This window comes from Mus pahari, chromosome 14, assembly GCF_900095145.1.
Source record: "Mus pahari chromosome 14, PAHARI_EIJ_v1.1, whole genome shotgun sequence".
Taxonomy (NCBI): Eukaryota; Metazoa; Chordata; class Mammalia; order Rodentia; family Muridae; genus Mus; species Mus pahari.
Window position 1 is genome coordinate 30,435,462 of NC_034603.1, and position 15,324 is coordinate 30,450,785.

Consider the following 15,324-nt stretch of genomic DNA (forward strand, 5'->3'; position numbering starts at 1 on the left):
GACAGACAGACCTCCATAGCAAGTCTGAGGACAGCCGAGGTTACACGTAAGACAGACAGACCTCCATAGCAAGTCTGAGGACAGCCGAGGTTACATAAAAAGACTCTCTCTTTAAAATAAATACATACATGAGTCAAAATTTATCTACTAAACTCCCCACCCACAAAGAATTTTTCTTTAAATCTTATTTTTATTTTATGTGTCTGAGTGTCTTGCCTCCATTTCTGTCTGTGTACAACACACATGCCTGGAAACAACAAAGGCCAGTAGAGGGCATCAGATCATAGATAACCAAACCTGGGTTCTCTGCAGGAACACCAAGGACTCTTAACCACACAGCCATCTTTCATCCCCACATAATTTCTTGATTCAATAATCAATTTCATGCTGTTTCATTATGTTTGATTATTAAGGAACATTCAGTAACTTACTAACTGTCATTTTGAAGAAAATTAGTACTTTCAAGAATTAAAGACTTAAGATGAGGGAGGATTTGGCTCAATTGGCAGAGTGCTTGCCTGCCTAACATGCAAAGTCCTGGGTTCAATCCCCAGTACTGCATAAACTAGGCATGGTGACACACAGGAACTTGTAATGCCAGCACTTGAAACGTAGAGGCAGAACGGTCACAGCCGCATAGTAAAATACCAAGTCAGCCAGGGCTACTGACCTACTCCATACTCTGTCGCAAAGGTGAAGGGGGGGAAAAAAAAAAAACGAATTAAAGACCTAGGGCACAGAGATTGCTCAGAAGTTAAAGTGAACAGGGTGCTCTTCCAGAGGACCCAGGTTCAATTCCCAGCACCCACATGGCAGCTCACACTTGGCTATAACTCTAGTTCCAAGGGAATCTAAGGCCTCCTGGCCTCCCTGGCTACCAGTCATGTACATGGTACAGACAGGCACACAGGCAAAAACATTCATTTGCATGCATAAAACAGTTAAAGAAAAATATTCACTTAGATTTGACATGCAAATTAAATATACAAAATAATATTAAATTCACTAAGAAATGATCCTCAGAGCTGGCAAAATGGTCCATGGGGTTGCCATTAGATGCGATGGACTGGGCTAACCCTGGTTGATGAGATCAGAGAACCTACTCCCACAAGCTGTCCTCTAACCTTCACATCAGATCAGTCTTTACTGCAGCACATGTGCCTCCCACATACAACCCCCAAAATGAATAGTAAATATAATTTTAAAAACTTAAGTTCAAAATTAAAATTTCTTGCAGGCAGTGGTGGCATACACCTTTAATCCCAGCACCCAGGAGGCTGAGGCAGACCAATCTCTGAGTTTGAAGCCAGCCTGGTCTACAGATCAAATTCAAAGACAGCCAAGGCTACTTATAGAAATCTTGTCTCAAAAACAAAACCACAAGCCGGGTGTGGTGGCGCACGCCTTTAATCCCAGCACCCTGGAGCAGAGACAGGCGGATTTCTGAGTTCGAGGCCAGCCTGGTCTACAAAGTGAGTTCCAGGACATATACAAAGAAACCCTGTCTCGAAAAAAACAAAAAAACCACCCAGCCCCTCACCTGCAGTGGCACTTGGGAGAACAGGCCCTGCACCTGGCGGCCCTGCTGGCACGGCCACAGGAGAGGGTATGAGAGTGAGAGAGCTAGCTCTGCCCCTTGCCTGAATCATTGGGTGAGCTAGCTGAGGCAGTGCTGGAGAGCCCTCCCTGGTGGTGTGGGTGCAAGAAATATGGCAGGCTTATTAGCTCAGATGCCACCCAGACCCAGATTTAGGGCTTTGAGTTGACCCACCCCAACATCTGCCCCATCAATGAACACTCGAAGGGGCCCATCCTACAGATTCAAAGCAGCAGGATCTCCATGACACAGGGTAACAACAGAATATTCGTGAGGATATCCCAGTGAGGATCCAGCGCTGACAGTGTAACAGAAGCCAGAGGCCTTGATCCAGACCAAGGAGTCATTGCAATAAACATTTGCAGGCAAAGAAGTGTGGACAAAAGGATATTCTGTGGGGCACACTATGACACACTACAGCTCCCACAGTGAGATTCCTACTTTCTTCTGGGGGCAAGGGTGGAAGACAGGTACAAAGGGAAGAGAAATATGAGTGGGAATAAGGTACATGATGTGAAATTCACAATCAATACAAAGTTAAATTTTAAAAAAATCTTTATGATTTGAAGGGGAAAAAAATCACAATTACTAAACATCAAACCACATACCGCTGAAATCTTTCTTGCTGTTCTCTTTGTTTTCGAATTTCTGGAAACTGCTTCTCATAGTATTCCCTCGTTTTGCTTTCTTTTGCTTTCCTCCGAGGATTATTTTCTATTCTGTCCACTTTTTTCTCCCACGCTTCCATGAGCTGATCATAACGCTGGCAGATTTTTTGTTCCTATTAAACACCCATAGCAAATTAATAACAATTAAACTGAACTCATGATTTGGTAAGCCTAACCCTTTGAAATATATCCCATTTCTTAAATTGAATCAGAAGTACATTTGGCTTCTGTGACTCAGCTACAAATGACAATTTGTTCTTGGTCTAACAGGAGAAATGGAGCCATTCCCTTAGATGAACCCACCAAGAATACTTTCCCTGGAGATTTTACTAACCATTAGCACTATACAAATTAACAAACTCACTGACAACCACAACTAGTAGTGTCTGACCTGCTATTTTTATATTCCTGATAACATGCCTCATTAAAAAGAAAGGAAAAAGAAAAACATTTACATAGTTTATCATCTAATCCAGTGTTTCTCAATCTTCCTAGTGCAGTGACCCTTTATTTCAGCTCCTCATGTTGTGCTGACCCCCAACCATAAAATTCTTTTTTTTTTTTAAAAGATTTATTTACTGTATATAAGTACACTGTAGCTGTTTTCAGACACACCAGAAGAGGGCACCAAATCTCATTACGGATGGTTGTGAGCCACGATGGGAATTGAACTCAGGACCTCTGGAAGAGCAGTCAGTACTCTTAACCACTGAGCCATCTCTCCAGCCTTTTAAAATTATTTTCATTGCTACTTCATAACTAATTTTACTTCTGTTATGAATCATAATGAAGTAGCTATGTTTTCCAATAGCCTTAGTCAACGTCTGCTGTGAAAGGGGCAGCTAGAGCCCAGAGGGGTCACAGCCCACAGGTTGAAAACCACCGTTCCAATCACTCTTAAAGGCAGCTATTGGTACTGTATTGGTACCTATCCAAACTGTCAGAGAAAACATGCACATTTAACAGTTTCTCTACCATTGGGTTGTTCACCCTTTTTGTTCTTGTTGCTGTTGTTAACTAGTCAATTTTTTTGATAGCACAGAAAAGGCTAGAATTAGCTTAAAAAGAAATCTGGTAAAAAACATGAACTCAAGAACTAATACTGTGGTTAAATAAGTGATTTAAAAGGCAGAAAAACTTTCCATTATGGTTATAGAACTATGTGAATATCTGATACTGGATAAAGGAAAGTGAGAAGGGCCATGGGGACACTGCTAACATTGGTCACCTTAAGAGAGACTGGACAGGAGAGTATTTCTTCCTCGTGCCATTCCCTCACCACTCCTTCCAACATCCATTTGCCTTGTGTGCACTTCACATTTTCTCTCTCTCTTTCCTCCCACCTACTTAATTCAAGTCAACACCATCATCACCGAGAGTGAAGCAATCATCTAGTAAATGTGGTTCACATCATTTCTGTTGCTTTCCAAAGCAGAGGAGATGGAAGCCAGGGCCTGGCTCATGCTAGGTCAGTGTTCAGATCTTCCCATGCATTCTCACTTTGGCAACCAGATGGAAATTCTTTTGTTGTTTGATACAGGGCTTCCTCTATCTTGAGATGGCCTCAAACCCACTAGGTAACTGACCATAACTTGAACTTCTGATTTCCCTGCTTCAACCTATTGAGTGGGGATTATAAGCATGTGATACCATATAGTTCATTTGGTACTAGCGATCCAATCCAAGGCTTCATTTATGTTAGGCAAGTACTATACCACCGAGTAACATTTGGAACCCCAGATGTAAATAATTAAAATACAAACCTGAACCTCATACATCCTCAGTTTAAAAACATGGTAAGTGCCTCAGAATCTTACACAAAATCTTGAAGGTGACCTCCAGGACAGTATACCACTGAATGCCAGCATCCTCATCAAGACTCCCACTTCCCAGCTCACTCACTATAACTTAGCAGGCTAGCTAAGCCTGTCATGTTTTATTTAATCTGCCTCCTCTGCTTTTGTACGTTTGCAGTATCGTGGCTTCCCTGTTTAGTGGCCCTTGACTCGTATCTGCTTTAGGCATCCCGCTTTATACTCTTGCAGTCAGTTGTATGCATGAGATCACATTATGATCACAATACTGAACCTGCCCGCTGGCATATCTGCTCCCTAAGAGCAAAACAATATGACTACCTTACTTGCTTTTCTGGAATAATACATGGAACACTGTCCACAACTGATAAATGTTTATTAAACAAATCAGTAAACAAACAAACTACAACTATTCCAAAGCATGAAAAAGTTTATCTGCCAGTGATTTCATCACTAAGACTAATTTAGCAAGTCCCACAAATACAGTTAAATGGACGAACAAAAAAAGCTGATTTCTCACTTAATATTAGTAGGTTCTTGGGAAAAAATATTCAACCCCAGTTTTTTAAGATAGTATCTAAAAGATAAGATTGGTAAATGTGAACTACAGAAATTTTACACCAAATAAAAGCTGCTGTCTCTTGTGCTTTACGGTTGTTAAGCTGTTAGGCCATTAAACATAAGGTAAAGTTCATTTCTAAAACAGGTTCAAAGAACTTCATTTCATTAAAAATCTAAACTTAAATGTGTCTATAAAATTAGTATTACAAAAATAAGGATATTTTCTGAAAATTATTTTTATGATTATAAGCATAGAACTACTAGAGAGCGAACTGTGTAATTAAATGAGAAACTATTCCAGTTTGAAGACTGAGCAGTTTTTTGTAAGGATGGAAGAGTAATTATCTCATTAGCATGACCATAACTTACCGAGATTTGTTTGAGCCCTAACAGACTGAAAGCGCACCATCCTACTTTTATTTTGACTACTCACCATTTTGCTGAATGAAAATATTACATAGATAACTAATGAAATTAATTTGATAATGATGTTAAATATGGTATTACAATGTCACTAGGATTAGAATTGAATTTGTGTCCCACATAAGTCATAGTCACTTTCTAAATCAGTACTTGTTCTCAATACAATCAAGGCTCGATCGCTCATGGGAAAGTAAGTGCCTAAATGACATGAATGGGAAAGCTGTACAAATTTCAGTTAACAAGGATAGGACCTCACCCTTTGTTTTCTTGCATGATTTCTTCTTTTAAAAAATAAAATGAGTTTTTTCCTCATCACCTGGTTTCTAGAAGAGAAAAATATGGTTGCAGAACATTAAGAAAAAGCACAACTTAATGACGTGATCCCTTTCTCCAGACATTGGAGGTAGGCAAACCACTTAAAAATTTATGGTGCAATCAGAGTTAATCTTAATTTATTTTTCACCCTGCAAAATAAACTCCATAATTTTTCCACTTAGGACTAAAATTCCTGCCATTCTATAACAAGATAATACAGTTAATTTTCAATTCATGCATTTGACTTTAAGACATTATTTTCAAATCATAATTAAGGGGTAACTAATTCTTAAGAATTCTGATGATACAAGCATCTTTGAATATACTCTGAGAAAGGTAAGTAAAGGGGAAAGAAACCTTTAGCAGGTACTTCCCTCGTGAAAGGAGAATGCACACCAACATATTTACAAAGAGGTGACTTCTGCTCAAAACAGAAGATTTCTATTCCACTGATATGATACAACAGACTCTATGGAGCAACAATCTGACAAGACAGAAAATTTTCTCACATGTCTTAATGTAACATCACCACTTTTTAAGTTGGAAGCACTGTGATCTTCTAAAACAACATCATGCAGGTTCAAATATATAAATATTTATACCCCACCTACTTCCAGAAATAACTGTAAGTTGATTATTCAGACATAAATACAAAGCCAATGAAAGTAGAAATAAATTCATGGATTATCTGTCACTCGGGACTAACAATGACACTGGCTTCACTCAAATATGCATAGACAATCAGTAGCTGGCAGTATGACAAAGCAGTCAAGAGATAAAATTTTTAAAAGGCACACTTGGTATTTCATACAAAGCAAAGATTGGTGAATAGCTACTGAATGATTTTTGAAAATGTGTGCATCTAAGTACTTCAAAAGTAACATACAGTAGGACCATCACTACATGCCAATTTATTCTTATTGCAATTATATGCTACTCAAAAATAAATGTCACCTCATAAATAAAATGTTAAACGTTTACTAAGAACTTAAGTGAAGTCAGCTAGTCAGTAACCCATCTCAGCACAGTCTAACACAAGCAATGTGGAGAACAGAAAAGCAAACAGTGCAGCTTCCCAGCTTACATTGAGGGAGAGAAGACAAAACACAAACTGAAGCTTTGAGGGGGTAAATCACTGAAAATAGTCAACTAAATTATATCTGGTATCCTCCTTTTAAAAACATTTAAAGAGCTAAGTAGTTCTAAATCAAAATGTATTTTATGTCGTCTTAAAGGGTCTCAAGACCATGGCAATATCTCAAAGAAAAATTCTTAAATAGATGACTTTTATTATGAACTACATACTTAACAGAAATTAAAATTACTAAATAGTTGTCATGCATACTACCATGCAAATATATTTGCCACCAGTTCTGCAAAGTAGTCAATTATTGTACACAGTCTCAGAAAGTAAAAGGAAAAATATAAATAATGTGCTCATTAGTAACTGTAATAGTAAATAATTTTAAGGTTCTGATATACTTTTAAATGCAAATAAATAGAAATATCACATTTTTGTAACCAACTGTTAATACTTCACCTAAAATTCTCTAAAAGTATGATAATTAAACAATTTAAAAAAAAAAAAGCCTATCTAGCTTCTCTTACTTCAATCAGATCAAGAAATTAAGTTCATTTTTCACTTATTTTCTTATTCCAAGATCTGCATCCATAAAAGGCCTGGTACTAGGATGAGCAAGGCAAAGCAAACTACATTCTGGAACAGCCTCCTCACCCACATGAGGGGACTGAGCCTTCCAAGGCACCAGGACATTAAATGGCAGAAGGGTCTACAAATACCGTCATTAGCAAGAGTCATGGAAGGGATTTCCCTAGAATAGGGTTTTGAATAATGATAAAATGATCCGTGGCACTTCTACTTTGCAATGGCAGATGTGGCTTGGTGGGGGACGGTGTCATCACTAGTCTTAAATGAAAAAGCTTCATTATCTTACTTCATCATGCGCCTTGCAGGTACTCCACTGAAAAAAACACAAAACAGGAGGCAAAGAATTCAAGCCTCAAGGTAAGCCGTTTCAATGTTAAGTATTCACCTTTTTTTTTTTTTCTTTTTTACTAGCAGATCATAAAACCAGCTAGTTTTATGCAATAATTTATTTCATTTTTTTGGCCTCGGAAACTCAAATCTGTTACCCCAACCCCCAAAAAGCCAGAGGAAGATAACATATAGTAAAACAACAGCAAATTACACAAATCTAAAACACACCTACAATGTTATAATAATGTCCGCAGATAACAAAAGTGACTTCTTTATAGAATGCATGTTCTTTAATTGAACTCCAAAGATGGTAAGTACTTACGTCTTGATGTTCTCATGGTACACCTTGGTATCTGATGGCTGGTTATAGAGTGGCTATAAAATAAATGACATATTTATGTGTAAAGTGTTCTATATAGTTATAGCAACAAAGAAAAAACATTTTAATGTGAGATTACCTAAGTGGACCTGTATCACTGTACCCCAACAAAACCTGCAGTTGTCAGATTTCCCTGTAATCCTACCTCCTACTTACTTCAGTAAGAAAGTTTTCTTTTGCTTTTTTTTGTTGTTGTTGTTGTTGTTTTTGTTTTTTTGAGACAGGGTTTCTCTGTGTAGCCCTAGCTGTCCTGGAACTCACTTTGTAGACCAGGCTGGCCTTGAACTCAGAAATCCGCCTGCCTCTGCCTCCCAAGTGTTGGGATTAAAGGTGTGCACCACCACCGCCCTGCTGTTCTTCAAACCTGCTATAAATTATGAGAAATAAGCCTCATCGTACTAATTTCAAAGGCAAAGGAGAAGTCCACAGTGTCCTTATCCTACCAGCATGCTCAGTAAGCTAGCTCACTTCTGTTTTCCTTAGTTATTTCTTCCTACATACCTGAAGGGATCAAATGGCTGTTCAGACAAAACATGCTCAGTGTAATTCTCAGGCAAAGGGAATCAGGCTCACTCACAACTGTCTTCAGATTGTAACAACTTTCTGCCCAAACATTTTTGGATGACTTTTATCCAAAAATAAATGAATGTTTCACTTAGAAAAATTATTTAAAAAAAAAAGCAAACAAACAAAAAAACCCAACAATACTACAAGTGAAAACAGGGATTTCTTACCAGTTCAACTTTTGGGCCAAGACCTTCAAATATTTTATGAGCTTCTTCTGCTTTTTTCTAAGGAGAAAAACATTATTGCATTGTATAATTTAAAATTACATTACCTTAAAGAAAAATAACTGCCTATTTGAAAATACTTACCTAAGACTAATCTACAGCTGAATTTATCTTACTTTATGCGGAAACACTCTCTAATTTCCCACTTATCCTAGGGATTGAACCAGAGTTTCATGCATATAAGACAAGTGTTCTACCACTGAGCTATGATACCTGCATTCTGTAATTTAAATTTTCATAGGGTTTTCTTACCAAATTCAATCAAATCTCTATTCAAAATCAAGTATCTGTAGTAAAAATAACATCTAAACAATTAAGAAGTTAATATTGAGAATTCAGAGAGAAGGAATAAAATTTAAATTGGGAAATATATCCCAAATATTTTAAATATTTAACTCATGCTGTTGTTAATAAATATCTAAAAGCATAAAGTTCCAAAATAAACATATAATGCTCTTTTTTATAGTTACAAGGAAACCTACATACTAACTGAAGAACAAGAAATAGCTAGTTTTATTCTGAGCATTACTTCGAGCAAAATAAAAATTTAATCACATATTTAACATGCCATATTCAAAAGTAAAATAACGGAAACCAAAGTACCCTGTAACAGGATCTTCCTTGCCAAGAACAATTTAACTGGGTCAGTAAGAAGATGTGTAGTAACTTAAAGTGCTTGTTGTCAACAGTCTCATCCTGGAACCCATATAATCAAACAAAGAACTGACTCCGTCATCTGACCTCTCTGTGTGTCACACGTCACACATCGTTGGCACAAATACACATGTGAAATTAAATAAATAAACAAACAAATAAGTTTTAGCCTATAAATGAATTGTTTGACATAAATTTGTTTAAACATAAAATCACCCAATTGTGCTGGATATGTAGCCCAGTTAATAAAATTACTTACCTAGCCTGAGGCCCTGGGCTCAATTTGTTGCACTATACACACACACACACACACACACACACACACACACACACACACCCCTCTCACATTTTCATATACTTTTAGTCTAAGTCTACACATGGAAGTAATTAATTCACAAACACATACTAAATGTGTTCTATGTGCCAGCACCTACTAGACACTAAGGAAACAATAGTGGAGAAAATAACCCCAGTCTAGACAGAACATCCCTACAGACTCAGAGACAAGAATGCTTGAGCTGGATGTTAAAGGACAAGTGTGCTTCATGTATAACACTAAATTGCCTAAAGACAGACTAAACAACGTGGAGTAAAGGTATTAAAAACACTTAATGGAGCGGGGAGTGGTGGCGCACGCCTTTAATCCCAGCACTCCGGAGGCAGAGGCAAGTGGATTTCTGAGTTTGAGGCCAGCCTGGTCTACAGAGTGAGTTCTAGGACAGCCAGGGCTACACAGAAAAACCCTGTCTCGAAAAACAAAACAAATGAACAAACAAAAAAAAAAACACTTAATGGAACACTGAAAACCTCTGGTAGGAAGGTTAGACAGTAGACAGGGCCAGTGAAACGGCTCAGTGGGTAAAAGCACTTGATGAATAAGCCTGAAGACCTGAGTGTGTTCGCAAGACTCCATGGAAGGAGAAAGATGTGATTGCACAGTTGCCCTCAGTCCAACATTTCTTTCTTCTGTGCCATATTCTGTGGCAAATCATCTAGCCTAAATAAAAACTATTTCAACAATCTTCTCCATTACATATTAACCACAATTACCTTAGATATTTTTATTCTGAAACTGGAGCACCTACAAACATTCTGGGAATGTAAAACTGAACAGAGATAAAGCAACTCAAACTGTTTGGGAAAAAAAAAGCATAGTTCAGGGGAATAGTTCATTTAGAGAGAAAACGTTTAAACATGAACCAAGGTAACTTTTCTCTCCTGATGCCAGATTTAAAGGTCTCCTTTTAGGCAATCCCCCTGCCCCTCACCCTTGTAAATAAAGGAAAGACTTTTTATACATAATGGCGACTATTACTTCAGCCACAATGAGCAAAATTCCCAAAGTACTGAGACTGCCGCTGTAGTGCAAAGATGCTCAAATCTATGGTGGCCAGCCCTCCTTCCTGTCCCAGCCTACAGCTGCAGTAAGATGCTCCCGCACCCCCAGGAGGTTTTAAAAATGGCAGCTCCCGTGAATAAGGAGGTGCCATATATCCTCAGGCTACAACTTTCAAAGGAGCTGTCCACAGTGACCATACCTTTCCTGCCCCTGCCTACTGCCTTCTTGAGGAGCTATGCAGTGACACCTTCCTTCTTGCCTTAGCCTAGAGCCTTGGTGAAAGACCATTGCCAGAGCAGTTAACAGTGGCAGCACCTCCTCTCCAGGCTCCCCCAGAGATGGAGCCTCAGCAAAAGCCAGCTGAGGACTTCCCACCCTAACCCATGGACCTGATGCAAGGAAAAGCGGGTGAAGAAAACCACCAATCCCTGAACAGAAAAATCCACCAAACCCTGAGATTGCCAAATTCAGGACTTGGAATCCTACCAATCCTCAATCTGGAAATCTGTGCCCTGAAAATCCCAACCCCCCGAAATATAGGCCTTTGTTTAATTTCCTGCTGCCCAACTTCTGAGAGCAGAAGGCAGACATCCCTAGATTCATCCTTCCATACCCTGGACCCTCCAATAAATCTCTCTCGTGAGATTTCCTGCCTGGTGTGACTCTCTCATTGGAAGAAGCAATGAAGCAGTGAAGAAAAGAAGTGAAGAAAGAGCAGGGCTGAAGCCCCCGGGCTTCTCAGCTCAGCTGGGAATACCTCCCCAGAGAGTTCAGTGCCTTTGCTGAGGAGGCATCCTCAGAGCTGTGTGGTTCCTGAACTCCAGTGACTCAGGATGCCCTTCCACTGGGACACCTTCTCCCCTCGAGCTGTATGGTTACATGGCTTCTGAGTCTCAGGATACCCTTCCATCTGAACAGAAAGAAGCACTTACAGCCACTATAGAAGGAGTAAGTGAAAGATGTACTTCTGTTACTATGGCATAAGGACAGGGCAGGTGTTAGAAAGCACCCCAGAGCTGGCAGAAACACCCGGAGGAGCTCCCCTCCACTACTCTAGGAGCACCTGCTATCATTAGAGAACTACAGAAGAACAACTACAAGGTATACCAAGAAAATATCTGAAAGAAAACATTCTGACAATTACTAAGAGTGAGTTAAGAACATTCCTCACACATGAAAAAAAAGTAGGAAGCTAGGTCTCATACTGAGACATGAAATTTGGCTAGTCTTAGTCTGCAGAAGGAACAAGAAACCGAAAAGAAATTATCAAAACAGAAAAGGTCTAAAAGGAATTTCTGATTTGATAGTGGATATTAAGAAACATTTATCTCACTATCTAATGAAAACATTTATATAAATAAAAACACAAATTGGGCTGGAGAGATGGCTCAGTGGTTAAGAGCACTGACTGTTCTTCCGAAGGTCCTGAGTTCAAATCCCAGCAACCACTTGGTGGCTCACAACCATCCGTAATGAGATCTGATGCCCTCTTCTGGTGTGTCTGAAAACAGCTACAGTGTACTTACATATAATAAATAAATCTTTTAAAAAAACACACACACAAATTAAGTTCTCTATCAAATTTTAATAATTTTTCAGTCTTCACATCCCAATTAAGAGAACTACAACATTCACTAATTTAGAATTGTTTAGCGGGTACAATAATTTATTTTAAAATGTAACAAGTATCACTGAATCCATTTTACTTTAAAATAAACTAATACTAAAATCTTAGACATTAAAACAAGTTTAGTTATCTATCAGCTCCAATCTCTTGTTTTAACACAGGTAAAAAAATGGCCAAGAAGGTCACTAGACCTAGTAACGTAGTACTGAAGGGTATTTCTTTTCTTGATTGGTTTGATTTACTTTGTTTTTTTCTGTATAGCCCTGGCTATCCTGGAACTTGTTCTAAAGTCCAGGCTGGTCTCAAACTTAGGGATCCACCTGCCTGTGCTTCCTGAGTGCTGGAATTAAAGGTGGTTAGCATATGCTACCACCACCAGACTCTGAAGGTTATTTCATAAAAACCAGAACTATACCATAAACCCTCTTCTTCCCCTCTTCTCAAACAAAGGGCAAACTGTCTACTCTGAGCTACAGCCTTCCTCTAGGTATAGGATGAGGTGATACTTATCACTCTTCCCTTACTGTCTTCCAACTTCATTAAATACATCTTCATGTAGCTTATTCTAGCCATTCAATAAACTCTACCTATTCTAAGCCCAACCAGTTAAGAATTAATTGCCTATATTTAACCAGCATTATGACATTTACCACATAGAAGTATACTTTATATATGACTCTCAACTATCTATGCAAATAGATACACAAATATAGGAGTTCAAAATTACTTTTATATATTTTTAATGATGAATTCAATTTTTCCCTCTTCCCCACCTTACTTTTTGTTAGTGTATATGTATAGTGCATGTGCATATCCTGTGTCCTCTTTGGTTGATTAGCATACTTTGGAGGGGGTGGGGGAGGAGACAGGGTCTCTGACTGAAACTGGACCTCACTAATTTGGCTAGGCTGGCTGGCCAGTAAGACCCAAGGATATTCCTAGCTCTACTTCCCCAGTGTTCAGATCTCAGGTAAATGCTCTCCCTCACAGCTTTTACATGAATGTTGGGGATATGAATTTATATCCTCAAGCTTGTCCAGCAAGCACTTTACAGACTGAAGCATCTCCCCAGCACCCACTTTTTGTTATTCATCTAGAACTGTAGAACATATCATTGAGATAAAAGGCTCAGAATAGAAATACGAATATTTTAGCATCATAACTCCACAGAACATAATATACAGAAGTATAGTAAAGCATTTTTTAAATAGACTTCCCATTCTGACACACTTTTTACTGCGATACTATATCTGCATTAGATAAGAACATAGCTTTACCCATCATGTATTCTTGACACTTATTTAGAATTGGTTCTTCAGATAAACACTGTTTATAATGCTAGTCCTTATCCTAAGAACTGTCTTATCTTAATTACCTACAACTCATTCACTTACCCATTCTTTAGGAAGTGCTAATAAGAACAATAGTCTCTAATTTCTTGCTATTAACTATTATTCTATAACTTTTTCTATAAGCCTTCTTACTATTGTTTGTTCACATTTCATACCTTAAGTCTCTTAAGACTGTTCCATTTTTTTTTTCCTGGCCTAAACTATTGTCCAGAATCTGATGGCAATCTAATTTTTTGCCTATGTAAGTATTGAAGGGTCGCCTCACTCTCTTTAAACTGTTACAGTGATGCTAGGGCCGACCAAGGTCTTGAACATGCTAGGAACAGTGTTGGATGCCTCTTGGATTTCTGGGAATAGGAAAGGATATTAAAAAGCCAACTGAGACTGAGAAAATGAATTGGGTTAGCAGAGTGAGAAGAGAAGGCAGCTGGTGTAGAAGAAGATATTGTTAGAAGAGAGCTGAGCCAGAAGAAGCTAAGCTGAGCAAAGAGGCTAGAACAGTTGTCATCATTTGGAGCTGCTAGCGTTGGGAAAACTGGGAGAAGGGCTGTTTCTTTTTAAGCAGACTGAGGGAAGAACGGTTGGGAGAAACATTTGAAGGGGCTGGCCTGAAAACTGGGAGGAGGGCTGGCAGGGGGTTAAGAGAACTCGTTTGTGTTCTAAGATAGCTAGCCAATTTACAGCACACCTCTTCTAACAGTTGCTTTGTGTATGGACAATATACTTTCAGATCTGCCTGCTATGCTCGTGACAATATGTATAAAACATATTTACTCTGATAAATCAACTTAGAACAAAGAAAATGAATTTAAACAATAATCCTGATTTTGACATTACCGTTACTATTAGTTATTTCTTCCATAACATTTAAACTATATGTTCTAACTTAAGGACATCTGGAAGTTCATTGTGAAGCTTCTCTGATGCCAAGTTTTCGTTATATTGAAGTAAGAGAAGAAGGGGGGGGGCTGGTGAGATGGCTCAGTGTGTAAGAGCACCCGACTGCTCTTCCGAAGGTCTGGAGTTCAAATCCCAGCAACCACATGGTGGCTCACAACCATCCGTAACAAGATCTGACGCCCTCTTCTGGAGTGTCTGAGGACAGCTACAGTGTACTCACATATAATAAATAAATAAATCTTTAAAAAAAAAAAGAGAGAGAAGAAGTGGGGAGTTTCACTTTTACTCCGAGGTTACTGATCAAAAAACAATACTGTCATTACAAGCCCAACTCACAGAATTATGTCCTGGATTTCCTAATTTGTCAAAATTTCCAAATTTAGAGAATAAAACAAGAAATTGTTTTAGTAAAAATGAAAAAGCAAAATCCAGTTAAAGGTCAAAGTCCACACTGAACATTTTATGGTCAGTCATAACCCAGTTATTAACTCTCAGGCTAATAATGAAATTCTTTTTCCGCATCCAAAGGTCATTTGTACTGAACTGTGACGAATTAGGCTTTGATATTAAATGCACCATAAGCAAATATTAGCAAGCATGCAGGGAAGGCATACTGGCACAACCCTTTGTTCCTAGCATAAGAGGCACAGGCAAGCAGAAGTCTGTGAGTTTTAAGCTAGCAAGCAAGCATAGTGATCCATAACACTCAGGAGGCAAAGGCAAGAGGTTGCTTCAACTTAAGAGGCTAGCGGAGTCTACACAGCCAAGTATAGAGGCCCATGTCATCTAGGACTACATGGTAACTGCCTGTCGAAAGAAAGAAAGAAAGAAAGAAAGAAAGAAAGAAAGAAAGAAAGAAAGAAAGAAAGAAAGAAAGAAAGAAAGAAAGAGAGAGACAGAGAGAC

The 15,324-nt window shown here is 38.5% G+C and overlaps 1 protein-coding gene across 1 annotated transcript in view; it reads right to left on the minus strand.

The window, feature by feature from the left end:
• The window catches only part of Ncor1 (nuclear receptor corepressor 1), a 136,397-nt gene that overhangs the window by 81,507 nt on the left and 39,566 nt on the right, over positions 1-15,324 (minus strand). The window contains exons 7-10 of the mRNA XM_029545802.1: positions 8,491-8,547; positions 7,700-7,752; positions 5,320-5,386; positions 2,206-2,378 (exon numbers count right to left, since the gene is read on the minus strand). Coding sequence (XP_029401662.1) covers positions 2,206-2,378; positions 5,320-5,386; positions 7,700-7,752; positions 8,491-8,547 — 350 coding nt within the window. The remainder of the gene's footprint in view (positions 1-2,205; positions 2,379-5,319; positions 5,387-7,699; positions 7,753-8,490; positions 8,548-15,324) is intronic.